At 39.7% G+C, this 17,965-nt stretch overlaps 1 protein-coding gene across 1 annotated transcript; it reads right to left on the reverse strand.

Moving 5' to 3' along the window:
* Positions 1-5,386: 5,386 nt before the first annotated feature.
* On the reverse strand, positions 5,387-6,388 carry TAS2R38 (taste 2 receptor member 38). The gene has a single exon (XM_069461672.1). The coding sequence runs from the start codon at positions 6,386-6,388 to the stop codon at positions 5,387-5,389; it is 1,002 nt and encodes a 333-aa protein (XP_069317773.1).
* Positions 6,389-17,965: the final 11,577 nt, after the last annotated feature.

Here is a 17,965-nt window from a genome sequence, read left to right on the forward strand (position 1 = left end):
CTTTAATCCTATAAGTAGGAGCAGTATTTAATTGCATTCTATTTCATAATCGAAAATGATTGTTTCAAGTATAGGTTCTTCTAAATATAGATAGAATATTTGCCTAATAACTTTGAAGTTAGAAGATATATGCTAAAAATTAATCTTTCATTTTATAACCTTACAATTTATTTCATGTCCTCTGTTTTATTTCTGAAGACTAATTTTAGCATAGGAAGTAGACTAGATTATTTGTAGTTAAATATGCTTTCCTGAATTGTACTTTTTCTAGGTATGAGAGACGATAATTATACATGTATTTACATGTAAATGCCCTGACAGAGAAATATTTAAGGTACTTAGAGTGTAATGTCAACAAAAACAGGGCCAAATCTATAATGCAATCTTTTAAAAATATAATATGTAATATTTCAGGTGTATAAAAAAGAATAAAAAATAATATAATAATAATAAGCACCTATATCCTAACGTAAGAACTGAAACATTACAAAATCACTGAATCTCCTTTTATACTATTTCAACAGCAGTAACCACAATCTTGAATTTGGTGTTTATAATTCTTACACATTTCTTTCCACTTTCTCACACACTTTTGTAACCCTATATAATATGTGGTGGTTTGGCTAGGTATTTAAGGACTACAACAATAGTATTATACTATATGAATTGCCCTAACACTTACTTTGTTCGTTCAACAATGTTTGTGAGGTCATCCATGGGCAACATCACTGCTGCGAAGCATACCGTTGCATGAATCTGTATCACTATTTATCCATTTATCTATTAATATATATTTTGGTGCTTCTAATTTGGTCAGTGTTGGAGCTGAGATTTGCAATTATCAGGCATTGTGCCTTCAAAACCTCCAGGTTTAACCTGACTGACTACACTATCCTGAATTGGATTGTCTTTCTGAAAGTTCATATCCCAGAAGAGAAAAGTAGTGGGAAAAAAAGCATCTATATGTGATATTCAAAGTCATTGCTCAAAGATATAAAGGAAAAAGGAAAGATATAAAATAGTGCAGTGGGAATCCCCAAGTTTATACTAAACTAAACTCTGTGTATAAAGCATTGCTCAATTCCATGAAGTGTTTAGACAAGCCTCTACAGGCATTCAAATATCATCTTTCCCAGGAAGCTTAGTAATCATTTCAATGATCAGTCTAAGGTTGAAATGTCTGACGCTGACTCTGGAAATCCTTAAAATCCTAGTTTATGGATGGGTGAATAGGTTTCTTATATTTTCCTTGGGATACATGCATGTGTACCTATGCTTCTACTTATGAAGTCTCCCACTACCTCTGTGCTCAAGGTGGGAGATGCCTGAGGACCTGAACTGTGTCTACAATGTGGAAGATGCTGGCCCTCAGCAAAGCAGTGTCCTCACTAGTTCTTTCCAGTCCCTCCCACCTCCACTCTTGGCATGAACACTCCTCAGATACATACAGCATATTTGCTGAATGATTAGGAGAAGAGATGGTCTGGGATGATAGGGATTTGGGCATTCCCCAATAAGTTACAAAACTATCTGTGCATATTTAGGTCCTCCATTGCACAGAAAAGCTCAGGGTTAACTCCTGTGTCATTACCTCATCTCCCCAACCTTCTCTAAAAGCACAACACATCAGGCAGTATTTAAGTGACTAGCCCCATTAATTAAATAAATAAACATTTACTTGAATTTAATCATAAACATGTTACATATGCCTTGCATATGAAATGTTTCAATTAGAACAAAACACACTATGAATGAGGCTCTAACAATAACCTATTCTTTGGGTCTTCTATGACTGTTCATCTTTTTTATAGTTACTAAAATTAATCTCCATTATTTAGATTTCCCACTGAGTCTGAGCCAGGCTATTCTAAGAATAATTTGTTTTATTCTGTAGTCCACAAATAACTTATGTGTTTATCCCTTCTCTATGTGTCTGTTCTCGGACTTCATTGTTCCATTTATGTGATCTTATACCACTTATTGTGTGATAGGTATTTTGGCTGTAAGTGTCAGAACTTTAATTCAAACAGATTTAGGTGCAAGTGGTATGTGTTGGCTCAAGGAATATGATAAGAGTTGTACAATGAAACCAAAGTAGGGCAAGGATATAACCGGATGTCTGGAGCATCAGGAACTGAATAAACCAGTTGTTGCCACATCTACCTCTTGTCTCTGCTAGTTTTTGCTTGTCATAGGAAATATGGCAAAGAATATAGCCATGAGAAGCTGTCGGATTTCATGTTTTACAAAATTTTATTGAATTAAGGTAGAAAAATACCAAGGATGGACTTTGACAGTCTTGGAATGGATCCACCAACTACAGTAAAAGGCAGGGTCATGAAAAACCTCTTGGTTGGAGCATGAGCAGGAGCAGTTAACTTCTAGCTGGAGGTGGTTGTTCTCAGAAGAAAGGAAGTGCTAGGAAGGAAAAAAATTTTAAAAAAATCAGCCATTCTAACTATCCTCACTGTATCTTGCTGCCCGCTCGCTCCTCCCAGAACTTTATGGCCTCTAATCTTGTCAACATGTTTCCTCTACTTTTATAACCCAACTCAACACTTGAACTTTTTCAGGTTAGCCTTTCTTTCAGTGACCACATGTCTAATTCTAACTTCTAATCTGAATTTTAGTTCTTCATTTCCAAAAATCTGCTTGTGTTTTCCAACCATGTGACATGATGTCTAGCCAGGTGTAATAAGTTCCAAATTATATTACTATTTCTCCCAAACTCAAACCAACTTCCTCTCTCAACTTCTTCATTTTTGCTAGTGATTACATCATAATACAACCCAACATTGAAATCCAGCTTGATTCTTCCTTCTCTCTAAACCACCATATCAAGACACTAGTTGATGATATTTTTCCAAAGCTCTCTCATATCTATCCCACTTCTCCATTCTTACTACCCCCATCCTGGACCAAATTTCCTTTTATTGAAGTTAGAGTGCAAATGGCTCAAACCCTTTGCCTCCTCCCCTTCAAATCAACCATAACCAAATGTTTGTAGCCCCTAATATTCTAAAATTTAAATAAATAAATAAATTAAATAAATAAGGTTCTATTATAACCTCTAACATAAAAAAGCCTCACCTCTTGAGGTTGGCTCCATAATCTGATCTCGACCTACCTTTATGGAATATGCTCTGCTCATTCCCTCCTCTAAACATTTGGCTATGACATGTCACTTGAATTCTGATCTAAACCATGGTCACACATTTTGTTTATGCCAAAATTTTAGCACTTAATTAGATGCAGCTTCTTATTACTATCGAAGTGTTTCCTGTGTGTTTGTGTATGTCCCTTAACTAAACTGAAGATTCTAAGCTAAATAGACCATGTTTTATTTTCTCTGCATCACCCTTAGAGCCTAACTTGAATTTCCTGAGTCTACTCAACTGCAATGCCCCTGCTGCTTGGCATCATCCCGCCTTCCCTAAGGTATTTCTTGCAGAATGCATGAGGATATAAAGCTCAAGGGAGAAACTCATTGAGGAATTTTGTATTAAGAAAATTTAAAAGAGGCTCACCTAGAATGAAGAAACAAGTTTTGAATGGCACTTCACTCCAGAGCATTCCCAGTGTGGAGAAAGTGCAGACACAGGGCAGCCTATACAAAGGTCAAGAAGCCTAGCTTTCCTGAGATACTCAATCTGTGTTAATGCAGAGGACTCTTAACCAGTGGAGACATTTTCACAAGATAAGTTCCTAAAGACTTTAGTTTTAATTGGTTCATTAAACTAGGGGTCAGGATGAGACTAGAGGTCTAAGAGTTTGCTCTCAGTAGCACAGTCTAGACTTCAGATGATGATGGGTAAATTATTAGAGTAAGTAATCTCTGAGGTTTCTTCAGCCCAGGCATTCAACCAGGAATCCAAAATGTGGTCTTATGAAGAATGGAGTCATTGTGACAATTAAGAATTTAGTGCTAAATTCACTAGCACACATAATAAAAGTAGGCTTCCCCTCCAGATCTAGGTTGAAGATCACAGGTAGATTCTCTTCCTTGAAATATGTGACAGGAGGAAAAAATCAAAATATATAAAGAAAATAATATTTTTCAAAATGTTAAAAATAAGTAAAATAAGACTTCAATGATCTCACCTAGCCTCCCCACAGCCACACTTTTGGTCCAGCTGATGTCACTGAGGCTTTTGCGGTATAGCATATAAAATGTAGTAATGAGTTGGGAAGTGGGTGAGAGGGAGGTGGTAGTACCTCTTAGGACCTTGCAACCAGTGATTTTCTGGCAGAGTGAGAGAATGGAGCAAGATCCTCCTGTATGTACTTTTTCCCAGAGGAAGAGAATAGCCACATTTCTGAACACAGTGCTTAGTGTGGTCTAGAATCAGGGGGTATCCGAGGCTATTTGGGGGAGGATCCTGAAACTCTATTTATTTCCTTCTGTCACCCTCTTAACCTTATAAGATCAAATCTTTTTCTACCATCCTGTAGTACTTCTTTAACCACTATTTAACACTTACATAATTTTGACTTATAGTAAATAATAACTACAATATCTACATTTAGTTATATATAGTATCTTAAATTCTTAATTTTCATAAATTCCTATGCAGGGAGACAGAGCATGCTGAATCTCTACAAACATATCTCTCAGCCAGGCTACTTTGGTGGGTTCCCCAACTAGATGGATCAGTGCTTGGTACCAGGCAAAGCACCATCTTCAAAGGCAAACTGAGCAGAGCTGGAAGGTTCACAAAAAGCTGGTGTCCAGGGCACGTACTAAACAAGTATTTACTTCTGTTCACTCATTGTAGAGCAGGTCAAAGTGCATTTCTGAATCAGTGTACTTTCAGACAAAATGACCCCTATCCTCTGGTAGGAGTTTTAATGTGATATTTCTTGAAGCTGAAGTTGCGACACAATTGATTTTCCAAGTTTGTCTTTCCATATCTTATGTTTCCATGAAAAGTGTGGAGTTTGAGGAGCAATGTATAATTGCCATAGTAGTGAATATTTTCAAATATTATTTTAATACCAGTTTTGGGAGAGAGGTTTAGTAGTCACATTAAAAGCCAAACATATTATCTTGGGATTTAGACATTATTTCGGAAGAGGTGATTCCTCGTGGTGTGGCTCATACCAAGCAATAACAAAGTATAGCATACGAAGTATTTACTGAATACCTCACCTCTCTATTTTGTTCATTTTATCAAAACAAACCTAGGGAACCAACACCATTATACCTGTCCAGGTCATGTATAGAGCTTTAATCATTTTATTCTTCAATGGATGAGAACATTGATGAAAAGCGGAGAGATTTTCAGTTATGTTTTACAGAATAGATTGGAAGGCTTCATGAAGAATCACAGTTGTTTTCCTGAGGAATCAGAGGCATCTTCATGAAGAGCTTATTTCGTGTCTGTTCTCAGGAAAGTGTCCTGGGATCTGCCTTGTGGTTGGCCCTTACCTTGAGGATGCTCTGAGCCCAGAGTAGAATGGTCTCCACAGCTCTCCTCAATTTGGCATTGCCTGAGATCAGGATGGCTGCATGTCCAGAGGGACATGCTGCCAATATCCCAATACAAACCATGACCCCTATCTTGTTATGCCACACCATCAGTAGGGGCACTGAGATGATGGCAGCACAGAATGACACCACAAAGAAGCAGAGAAAGGATAAAAGAGATTTGAGGGCTTTAATGTGTGCATCTAGGCTGCAGTCGTGAGAGTTTCTGGGATGGGCCTTCATTGTCCTCATGTGCCTCCCCAGGGAGACAATCAGCACCCCAGAAGAAATCAGAAAAATTAGGAAAGGAGGTATAGACCCCAGATAGCAGAAGAGGAAGGTGTAAAAGAAACTGATTTTTGTATTTTGCCAGTTGAGTTCTGTATTGTTATTCATGAATAGCATAGCTGTGACTGTGAAGTGAGATTTTCTAAAGAAGTCCCAAAGGCAGAGGACAGCACAGAAGCAGGAGGAGAGAAAAACAATCAGGAGCATCTGGTGGGTCTTCCTGGAGACCCAGCTTGCCAAGCACAGCAGGAAGGTTTGAGAGAAACGGACAATCTTGGAGCAGTAGAGGAGACTGAGGCAGGTGGCAAGCCAGAGGCTGGTTTGGTTTGTGATCATCCAGAGCATGAGGAGAGTTTTGTATCTGTGGCTTAGTGGCTCTTTCAAATTCTGGAAGCAGGCAAGCTGGATGGCACACAGAAACAGCAGCCCATGCAGGAAAAGCCGGTTGAGACTGAGGCTCAGCAGCACACGATCATAGTTGCTCAGGGGCTGCCTCCTTACCACATCCCAAAAAATCACCAAGAAAATGAAGACGTTGGCCAGAAGCCCCACTGCAAACTCCAGGACTGAAATGAACAGAAACACATACTTGACTTCATAGGATACAGTTAAGGCAGGTGTCAGAGTCAACATTATGTCTCTTCTCTAGTTGGCTAATCTACTTAAGATTCAGAGACCACTCCGTGGAGAAGGATAAGTGCACATTCTAAGCCGGGACCTTTCCTTCAAAGAAGCGTCCAGCTCTTGCCCTAAATCTATCCCAAAATGGGTACATAAAAAATTCTGGCAGGAAACTTAGAGGGATGTTGTTGCTTTAGAATATCTCTTGGACACACGAGCTTATAATAAAAGTGGAAGACTGATGGTTTTACCTCTTGGATGATGCAGAGCTTTAAATAAATCCAGGTGTTCCTGTCCAGAAGCCTCCCCGGAGAGCCATAGCACAGCAAGAGGGATGCAAACAAGACAGGGTCTCAATTTCCCAAGTCCAGTTTTGCATGCCCATCTGGACCTGTGTGGGTGGAGAAGAGAATACTATTTGCTTATGGGTTTTAAAGAAACTGGCAGTAGGCAAAATAGATGTTCATGGTGATCTAAGGTTTGAAATGGTGTCTCTTTCCATTTGCATTTCTTCTCTCACCTGTGAGGCATGACTCTTATCATAGACTATACATTTAATATGGACAAGTGCCTGGTTCCTCCCCTCGCACCAGCCTCTGACTACAATTTTAGTTGCCATTGCCAAACGTTTCCTTAAACCACCATTATTATGCCAGACATTGTGCTTGACGAGAGGAGTATTAACATGGATGAGACCAACACCTTGTCACGAAGGGAGAGGGAAGGGGCATATCTGGCCTGGATTTTTGCGGAAGGTTTTTAACTGCTCTCTCTGCTTCCTACTCCCTTACTCCATTTTCCACAAAGCAACAATAGTAATCCTGATAAAATATAACTTAGAGCATGTCATTGCTCTGTTCAAACCTTTCAGGGCCTCTAGTCTCCCTCACTATAAAAACTAAGTCTCTACAGTGGTCTACAGGTCCCACGTAATCAGAGCCTCTGTTCCTTTTCAGATGTCGGCTTCTTCCCTCCCTCCGTGTCAGCCACATGGACCCCTCTCCTGTTCTGTGGACTCACTAAGCACCTACCTACTGCTGGACCATTCAACTTGTGCTTCCTGCTCCCTGAATTGCTTTTCCTCTACACACTCTAATGTCTCACTTTCTTCTCAAAAGCTCTCTTCTCCTATCAGAGAGTCACTTTATCAGAGAGCCCTTTCCTGACCATCCTATGAATGGCATCCCTAACCCCATCTTAGGTGCATGTTAAAATATTTAATCTGTTTTATATTCCTGCATATATTCAATTATTTATTGCGGATACCCAGCCCCCACTAAAAATATAAGCTTCATGAAGAAATTTATTAGGTACTTAATAAATAAATATTTTTGAATGAATGCAATTTTCATAAGTGAAGCATTTAGTAATCTTAGCATCCCCATGGATATCTATAATATAATGTTACATTATATGTAACGTTCCAGGGATTATATTCTAACATACAGGGCTATAATTTCTGAAGTCTAGCTTTCTCCCTTTTTACACATTTCCAAATATTTGTTGAGTTCTGGCCTTAATTCTCCATGATAGCTAAAGGAACGTGGACAATTTCATGATCACATCTACAAGTTCTATAAAAATGCAGGCTAGTTACCTAATAGAGATGGCAGAACTGATCATTTAGAGACTGGATGTTGTTTTGTGACATTTTATACAAATCTAATGCTTATTTTCCACTCTTGAAAATGTTTGAACTTTTCCAGTTCTTTTATAATTGCCCTTTATACTTCATTCACTCACTCACTCATTTGGAGGAATGAGTGAAGATGACAGGAGAAGTTGCATGGGACTGCCCTTGGTTTGCTCTGTTGTATGATAACGTTTCCTCCAAGGGGTGGGGCTTTCCCACCTTTGCTCATTTGCCAGCTCAGCCTAGTGCTCCACTGGCCCTTTCTGCTAACTCTTCACAGACTCACTTAGGGCATTCTGCTTCCCTAGATGCAAAGGCTCTGTGTTGAGAGTGTGGCCTCTGGAACCAGGCTCCCTCAAGTTAAGGTCTGGCTCTGTCACATACTTTTGGTGTGACCTTGACAAATGATTGAACCTTCTCAATTCATCTCATATGAAATGGAGATGAGGATCAAAAGAACTCTTACCTCAGAGGGTTACAAGGATGACCTAAATTGACACACATGGCATGCCTGGAATTGTGTTTAAGTTATTACTATTGTTCTAATGTGTTTGTCCTTGATGTTCTTCATCCTGTCCTTTCCTGCCTTTTCACCTAAAATATCCCTAATCCAAGAGTCATCTGTGCTGCCCAATTTGTGTCTGTACTTTCTCTTTGTTTTTTTTTAATGACTTTTTTGACTAATGCTCCTTATTTTCTTATAAGTAGTGACACAAATGAGTGATTACTAAAAATGTTTATTCCTGTTTTATTCTGAACTGTTTATATATAGATATTTGTATGGCTCTTCATGGTACCTTATCATGTATCATTGCAGTTCTATTTAATTCATTGTATCTGTGATCACCTCATTTGAGTCATTCAAACACTGAAACACTGAGTTCTGTACTTCTAACTGAAGCTAATTTTCCCCTCTCTTCACTACACCAGGTGGCAGTATTGTACTAAAGGAGTTTAGGAAAGCTGTTTGCTTCCTGATAGAGTCTAAATGGAAACCACTTGCTTCACTGTAGGAGCAGAGATATCTAACCCCAGAGTTAGAATCATTTATATCAAAATTATATCAATAATCAATAAAATACTTGATCTATGTTATTTTTTTGAGCATCAAATCCCACCGTAATCTTTCAATAATCAAGTCTCTTTCAGAGAAAAGTAGCCCAAACCCTCCTTGATATTTCCCTTCCATTTGATTTGTGTACACACAGCGTTTGGGATTATATAAGCAATCTTCTGTGTACATAGTCTTTAGCAATTGGCTATTTTTTGAAAACTGATTTACTCAGGAAGCTAAAACCAAAACCAATCACAATGCTAATAAGAGCAGTGGTAGGAATAAAAACTTTACTTCAGATATAATAAAAAAATTGCAATCCCTTGGATTTTGCAAATAAACAAATGTTAAAAATTATGTAACCTATATAAGTTTGTATTTATACATTTGCTGCCATTTATTTTGGGATATTAGAATTAAATTCTTTAAATTTTTAAAAAAACTGATAGCTTGATAGAAGAACACTGCTCCCTTAAAATACTTTGCCTAAATGTTTCCAATGACTGGATAGATGGATATATTTAAAGATATTTATTAAGAACAAAATATATTCCAGATGTTGTAATGGGCACCATAGACACACTGGTAAACAAAGGGGTATAAAAGGAACTGAAAGAGAACAGGAATAGTACATACCTCAGCGTGGGGGATGAAAAGGGAGTTGTCCAGAGAAGACTTCCTAGAAGTGTGTTGAGGTTGAGAACTTCAGGATGAGTAAGAGACTATGCATTGTACAATAGATGGAGTCATCTTAGCAGGAAGTGATACTCACCCTAAAGTTTAAAGACAAGAAGAGCAACAATCTAATCTAACAGAAGTTAATAAATAGCAGATTCAATAAACAAGATACAATAAACAAGACTAGTTCCAATTCATATTATGAATATGGGAACATGATTGTCAGAAGACTTGCATTTTGATAAATCAGCTGTAGTTTATTTAAATGATAAGCTTCGTAACAAATGGTATTTTGGGATTACAATCTATAAAAATATTAAATATTTATAATTTCATATATAATCATGATCGATAAATAGAAATCATAACTGAAATATTTTCCTACAGGTCAGTACCCTCACGACCTCATTAGGAATGCAGTAAAGATCACACCAGAGACAAAACATTTATATAAAAAAGATTACAAAATTCTAAAAGGCAGAGACACAAAGGGGACCTCTCAATGCACTACAAAGTTTGGCAAACAGAAATGCCTTTACTCTCAGAAAACTAAACACACACACACACACACACACACACATTAGGGAGTTATTAGAAGAGAAGGGAAGACTTTTTTTTTTTTTTTTTTTTTGGTGAGGATTCAATGATCTTAAGAGTTAAGAGAGCAGAATGTTGCCACCCACCTCTGGCTTCCTCTGGAAGAAATGGGAAGGCACTCTACTAATAGCCTCTGAAATCCTAAGTTATGTTTGAACAGAAGTGGAGGGTATGAAGGTAGGAGGCTTGCTGAAGCACCTGAAGCTAGTCTTCAGGAGGAAGAAGAACACATTGTTGAGACATTAGAAGGAGAGGTCAGAGACACTGGTGTCTCAGTCCCCTAGGAGTCAGGAAAGGAAGCAGACTCACTGTTCTGGGACACAGTGAGATGATCCTAGGGGTCAGCAGCTTTGCTGGGCTGTTTTGATGGCTGCCCTGTCAAGCTGGAAAAGGGGTAGGATGTGCACTGAAGGTGGGGCCTGAAAGAAGATATGGTGACCCCTGGAAGAGGAAGAAGTCCTCTGAGATGAGCAGGCTAGGGACCTGCAGAAAGTATTACAGTGGACAATCAGGCAGCATCCCACTTACACCAACTCCTGTCTCCCCTCCCATTCCTGTGTGGGGTGTGAAAAGAAGAAACCAGGTCCTAAGAACTGCAGAGGTACAGGCCCTAAGGAAAAAAAGCCCTGAAATTAAGATTATAAACAAGATGGTTACAGAAACTTTAATAACTGGGTTAAGTTATACAAAGCACTGAATTAGTTTAATTTTTAAAATGGTAATAGGTCAAATTTGCTGAAGGTAGGTTGGGTTCAAGGCTAAGAATTTATGTATATTTTTGAGAACAAAATGAATTTCATGTTTGAAGATCACTGAGCTGAGACACCTTAATCCTTGCTGCCTACAATGCACCCCCCCACCCCCAATCTGTCTATCTAGATTCAAAGCAAAAGGGCAGAGGTGGACAGAGTGCAGGAAAATCCCAGTGAGGCCTTGAGAAAACGAGACAAGCCAACAGAGACTGTGAGGAATAGGCAGTTTGTATGTGAAAAAGTGTATTAGGGTAGAGGCCATTTTACTTTAGAGGGAAGAACACCACTACACGGCTTCAGATAGCAGAGTTAACTGAAAGAAACTATTAAAGCTAGTGGGACAGAAGACTGACAGGAAATAGACAACTGGGGTGCTGTCATTGTGAAAAAGGGCAGTGTCCCTGGAGGAGAGCGCTCATGACAGAGGCATTAGTACCCAAGTCGGCCAAGTCAGCGAAGAGGCAGAAAGGAGCTCTGTGCTTCCCTGGGCAGAGGAGGCCCGCGTGGCTGGCTTGTAGCTGGGGGTGAGACTTGAGGGGCCAGCCCAGGATGGGTTCCCGGCCAGGGCGACTTCTGTCACTTCCGTGTGAATTACAATGTGAAGGGATCGGTGATGGCCGTCTCCCGCTCTCCACGTGTGCGCTGCTAAATGGGAACTGGCTTCAGTTCTTACGCTGGGGGTGGGCATACAGACTTTGGTGCCTGGTGGAGGGCCGCGGGGAAAGGACCGCAACCTGCTCTCTGGATGCGCTGAGACCAAGGGGAGTCCCCGTGTCTCCAATCTCCCCAAATAATGAGACAAAGAAACAGCCCGACAAACCGAAAGAGTCGTGTAATCCCGCCATGTTCCAGGAAGTGCAAGGCAGCCTGGGACCCGGAGTCCGCCCTGCCTTAGCTAGCAGCTCCCTCCAGGTGGCGCCAGCCCTCTGTGAGGCCTGGAATTCCTGGACAGCTCAAGGTACAAGCTCACCCCAGCCATTTTTAAAAATCTAGCAATAGTATTTTACACAATTTAAATTTCAGACTCCACTTAATGCGTTATGGTAGGTTGAATATCCTTTAATGTCACAGTTGCCCTGCGAAGAATATAATGATACTTTCATTTTACTGATGAGAAAGTGGTTTAAGGAAGGTTAAATAGTTAAATACCTTGGCCAAAATAACTGAACTAGTAAGTGAGGAGCTGGGATTCTAACCAGAGATATTCTGACTTTGCCTTTGGTACTACTCCTTTGTCTAAGCCCAACTATCAACTTGGGGTGAGGGGTGGAGGGGAGACCCTTGTTTTGGTATGATGCCTTGGTAACATCCTTTCCAGCCTCAGTCCCATTTGAAGTTGTTTTCTTTTTTTTAAGGGGTTGGAGGGGGGCAGTTAAGCCCTTGTGAAGCACCTCAGGGTGGTGGAGGGAGGGGAGTGACAGCTCATCCCATTCCCAGGAGACTTAGAAAAATTGAGTCTGGGTAGGTTGATAAATCAAGAAACCACTATTCTAGTCAGAGAAAGGAGTGGGGAAAATCCCAGCAGGCTCATTGAAAGAACATGTGTTCTTACCCAGCAGGTTAACATAACTATTAGTAAGTTAGGGCCCTCAAGCATAAAAGGAAATTCTTCAGAATTTCTTCAGTCAGATCTGGGATGAAGTCTTCTTTGACTCCGTTCCTACAGGTTTCCTACATCTTCTTTGCTTCCATTACGCTTCATTCATAGCACTATTGTAGTACTTACCATATATATTAAAATACGTATTTGTTTATATGTACACATTCTCAATACCGTATACGGAGTATACTGAGTTCTTCAAGAGCTGGGATTATGTGTTATTCTTTTTTTGCTTTTCATTGTGTGTGACACATAACTAGATTTTTATTCGTTTATATTGGCCATTCACTTTAAATCCAACTAATGATTGACCAACTGCCCTTTCTTATGAATGTAGTATGTAGGCCCTGCTTGAATCTAGGTGAATTCACTCCTAGCATTCAAACATGTTTTCTGTGGTGAAGATCAAAAGCTGAAAAAATGTATAGCCATTCAGGAGAACACTCATCCTAAAAGAAGAATTAGGTAGTGAAACTTGACCCAGTAACAAAACTATATCTGCTAAAGTGTAGGCAAGCTTCCGGGGGACATAGTCTTTGTCAATAATTCTTGTCTTCTATTCTAGACCTATGGACTACTGTCTGAATCCAAAGAAGGGTTTATTAAGTAGGTTTTTTTGACTGCAAGGAGTAAAGATTCACTGAGATGATCTCCAGTAACATGGGTTTATTATAATTTACACCGATAGTTCTCAAAAGTTAAGGTCCCCCACACCGGGGAGATCAGCATCTCCAGGGGATTTGTAGGAAATACAAATTCTTGGGCCTCACTTAGAACTCTGAAGGAGGAGCCCAGCAATCTGTTTTTAACAAACCATTCAGCTGTTATTGATGCACACTCACATTTGACAGTCACTAGGACTTAAGGAAGAAAGAGATTTCCTGTGGCCTCAGCAGTAGCCACAACTCATAGAGACTAGAATGTCACTTGGGCACTGGAACTTTATTCAGGATCCACAATTTTCTTAGCAGCAGGAGTTAATTGCCATTGACTTGAATGCTCCATCACAAATGGGATTCAGACTCTTGTTAGGAATTGAATCTTTTAGGTGGTATATAATCAGGAGTCTCAGGAATTCCGAAATCTAGCTATGCCAATTACTTCTGTTACATGAGAAGAACAGCAGTATAAAAGGGGTGTAATGTGGGTATTACTCTATTAAAAGTGAAACCAGCACTCAAAGGCTCCCAAGGCAGAGCTCTAGTACAAGTTACACCGGAGCATGCAGTAGACCTAGGCACAGTCCACACACTCATGCTATTCTGTCCATGGTAGATACTGCCAATTGTTTATGCAATATCAATTCTCTCTTCCTCATTACCAACAGAACCCCTGTGTTTATTGGGTATATTCCTAACTAAAAATAAACTGCATTTCCCATCTTTCAGGTAAGAGTGGCCAATGGGGTACAAGAACAAGTAAATGGATGGGATTTCTTAGAAAGCCCTTGTTGTTTTTCCTTCTTTCTGTGCCTGAACTTGGATATTATGAACTTGGATATTATGGCTGTCCTCCAACCATGAGGGAAAAGCCAAGAGGATCTCAAAGCCCTCACCCTGAAATCCTTGAGCAGTTGAAGCCACACCTGTAACTACTCTCCTCTAGGCTTCTCATCTTGTGACAACGGGTAAACTCTTTATGTCCTTAAGCCAGAATCCTTGGACCACTATTACTAGAAGCTGAATACAATTACTAACTGATCCAATATGAAATCTCTACCTTGGGATTAGAATACTCAAGAGTGAAAAGAAGGAGAGGGAGAGGGAGAGGGAGGGAGAGAGAAAGAAAGGAAGAGGGAGAAGGAAAAGGAGAAGGATAAAAGGAGAGATAGAGAGATATATATTATTAATACTTACCCACATATTTGGAGAAAGAGAGAAAGAAGAGATAACATCTCTGCAAAAAGGGTCCTTCCTAGGTCTACTTGCCCGTCTAAGCATATGAAGACTAGAAGTGGGGTGAAAAGAAGGTCAGCCCACTTCCTATCTAGGTTTGCTTATCATGAAGAGGCAGAAAACAGGAAGTACAAGAGAGGAAGCCAAAGAAAGGATGTCTCTACTTCCTGTATTTTAAGGCATGTTGGTTTTGTCCACACGTAATTGTCAAAGAAAGGTGGGCAGAGTGGTACTGGTATGGGGATGTGAGGTTAAAGATGATCTCTCATGGTACTTATTTTTGTTTCTCTATCTTTTCGCTTTTGTCCTCATCTTTCAGACAAGCCAATGAGACACAAGAAGTAATTGGATGGGATTTCTTAGAAAACCCTTGTTGTTTTTCCTTCTTTCTGTGCTTGAACTTGGATATTATGAACTTGGATGTTATGGTTGGACTCCAACCATGAGGGAAAAGCTGAGAGAATCTCAAAGCCCTCACCTTGAAATGAATGTGAAAGATCGTTTTAATACATAGGAGGTGTAGATGCTACTAATTGATCCTGCTACCAATTCTTTCTGTGTCATACATTGAGAAAGAGAATCTGAGAGGTCTAGAGGTCACACAGCAGGACATTTCATAAGCTGCTGGTCAATTTAAGGATTGGCTGTCTTTGGGTTAAGTGTCCCATCATCTTTGATACCAATGTGGAATCTTGTGTTAAAGGACATAAATAAAATCATTTTCTTCAGCAGGGACCTGTGGGTAGACATTCCTTTAGAGGGAGCTCTGGACCTTTTTGAAACTTCATTTTGTCCACAAACATGAGCTAAGGGTGAGGAGGTTCTGAATAAAAGATGATAAAACTGTGAGACATTGAATGACAACAGCCCTGTTCTGCTTCTCTCTAGCAGAGTTGACATAGAAAGGTAAGAGAACACTGTGCAGCACTGGCTCTTTGAAGGTTCTCTGTCTACAGAGACAGGTGCTCAAGCTGAGCCAAGATGGAGACAGTGTGAACATTGTGATTCTCCGAGAGCCTGACAGGAGGAGAGGGAAGGCTGAGCCAGAGAAGATGGAAAAAAATTAGAGCCTGTGCATGGCTGTAAGACATTGTCTGTGAATTGAAGACATTTCCTATGGCATTCTTTTTACCCTTTCCCCTAGGGTAGGGGGCCAGAGGGGTACATACCTATCAGATGTTCATTATAGAGGAAAATTTCTGTGGAATTTAGTGTTTGATGTTGAAAAAATCATGTAAATTTGCATACTACATAATACTGCCACGTTTTTCATAATTCAAAATGTTGCTTGAAATGACTTATTTTTTTTCAATGATTTCAAACTAAAACTGAATTTCCAAGAAGATGCATTATGTTCCTAATGTACCCTAATCTAAAAAAATCAATGTGTTGTGGATGCCAAACAATTCAGAGGGACTTTGTGGAGATTTTGAGGTCCTACAATTTCAGGTGGTTGTAAAAGCCAGAGAAACACAGATAGCAGGAGGATCATTTGTTGCTCATTGGATAGAATATGGTTAGAAGTTTTAGATGGAGATACTTATTTATACTGGACAAAGGGAGGCAATGAGAGCCTGTCATTGCAGGGTTAGCAGGGACCATTTAGTTACATGGCACAGAAACTGGCTGAAAGTAAGGATGGCGGTGGTGATGGTGGTAGTAATAGTAGAGGTGTTTTGGTAAAGAAACGTGAAATTAAGTTGTACATTGACCTTCACAGAACTTGGAAAAATACCAGCCGTTAGTTTCTCTGTTTTTTCCTCTTTTGGGTTTGAATGGTCTCTTTCTGCTACTCTCTACATGTCTGTTCTATTCTCTTTTGGGAAAACAAATATTTTCAGTAAAACCTGTTAACTTCTGCCCCTCAGTAACATGACATGATCCTGCAGACATAGTTCTCAATGCAATACGATTCAGATTCTGTGCCTCAAATCCTAATTTTTGGGAGTGAGCATCCAACTGGACGAGGTTGGGGTCATCTGCCCAGTGCTGGTCCAGTCAGCTGTGATCAGAGAGTTAGGATTATGCTGGGATTCCCTTACAGGAGTGGGCCATGCAGGTGTCATCCAGGCATGGGGAGGGGGCCGTGAAGGAAATTATGGGAATTTCTAATACAGGATTTGGGCTTAAAGACAACTAGCAGTCTCTGAGGTGAGGATAGTAGAATTTAATAACTGATAGGATTTGAGGGTTTCCACTCTGGGAGACTGGGTGGTGAGTGAACTTTGAATTTGTTGAATGAATGAACATTTAGTCTGAAAAAGCTGTTTCCTGGATCTACTGACTTCGGACTCTATGAGCATTGGATTAGTAGATTGAAATTAAATTAGTATGAGTTTAACTCCACTACTATTTGAGTGACCTCTAGCAAGTCATTTTTCTTATTTTCTGTTTCCTCATTTATACATGGGGAATAAAAATATTTGCCCTATCTTTAGGGTTGTTGTGATTAAAGAGATAATACAGATTAAACTTCAAAGTGTCATACAAATGTAAAGTTTTATTACTGACATCTGTATACTAGGTGATGTAGTATCCCTAATAACTCTCTTATTGGACCCACACCTACGTGTGCAAGTGTTCCTGTCTGTCGGGGTACAGGTGGGAAAGGAGGAAAGAAATGTAAAACAGTATAAAACTGTTGAATAATATATTTCACAAGAGAAGGAAATGCTGTAATGACTGTAATGCCCTGTTTAAGTCATTTCTGCTCTCACCTTCCTCTGAACATTTCTGGGGAGAGAAATTACTCCCATTTCAACCAACTCCCTTTTTCTCTTTTCAGGAGGTATGTGATGTGAAGAGCTTTTGAGTGAAGCAAAAGAAGGGAAACCACTTGGCTGCAATAAAAAGAAAAAGGTACAATTTAAAGTTTATAGGCTATGGAGACTGGGAAAGATAATTTTGATATGTAGGAGATGTAGATGGCATGCGTGTGTGTGTGAGAGAGAGTCATGTAGGACAGAGTAAGGTAATGAGGTAGGTCTGGTTTTCCTCCAAGGCCTGCACAGTCAGTTCTTGTGGTATGTGCTGACTCTTCTCCCCTTGTCTATCACAGTGGTCCATGGTGGAAGAGCCACCTCCTTCCAGCCCAGTCTAGTGAGGCTCTTCCTGAAGGTTGATGAACTTGAGGAACGGTTCTTGACTGACTTTAAGCTAATGATATGACTTGATGTATATTATTTTATTTTATTTTCAGAAAAGACAAGTTGAGGAAGGGCTGGGAAACTGAGGTTGGATGTCAGGTACTTATTACCTCTGCTTGGGCTCAAAATAACATTACAAAGGGCGTATAACCATCCCTAATTTACAGATAAGCCAGTTGAGCTCCAGAATATTTAAATGACTACCCAAGGTCTGAAACAAGTAAGTAGAGAATC

Source organism: Eulemur rufifrons, chromosome 29, assembly GCF_041146395.1.
Source record: "Eulemur rufifrons isolate Redbay chromosome 29, OSU_ERuf_1, whole genome shotgun sequence".
NCBI lineage: Eukaryota > Metazoa > Chordata > Mammalia > Primates > Lemuridae > Eulemur > Eulemur rufifrons.

What these genes read in the sequence shown, in the direction of transcription:
- TAS2R38 (XM_069461672.1), bottom strand. Translation starts at nt 6,388, where the DNA reads ATGTTGACTCTGACACCTGCCTTAACTGTATCCTATGAAGTCAAGTAT.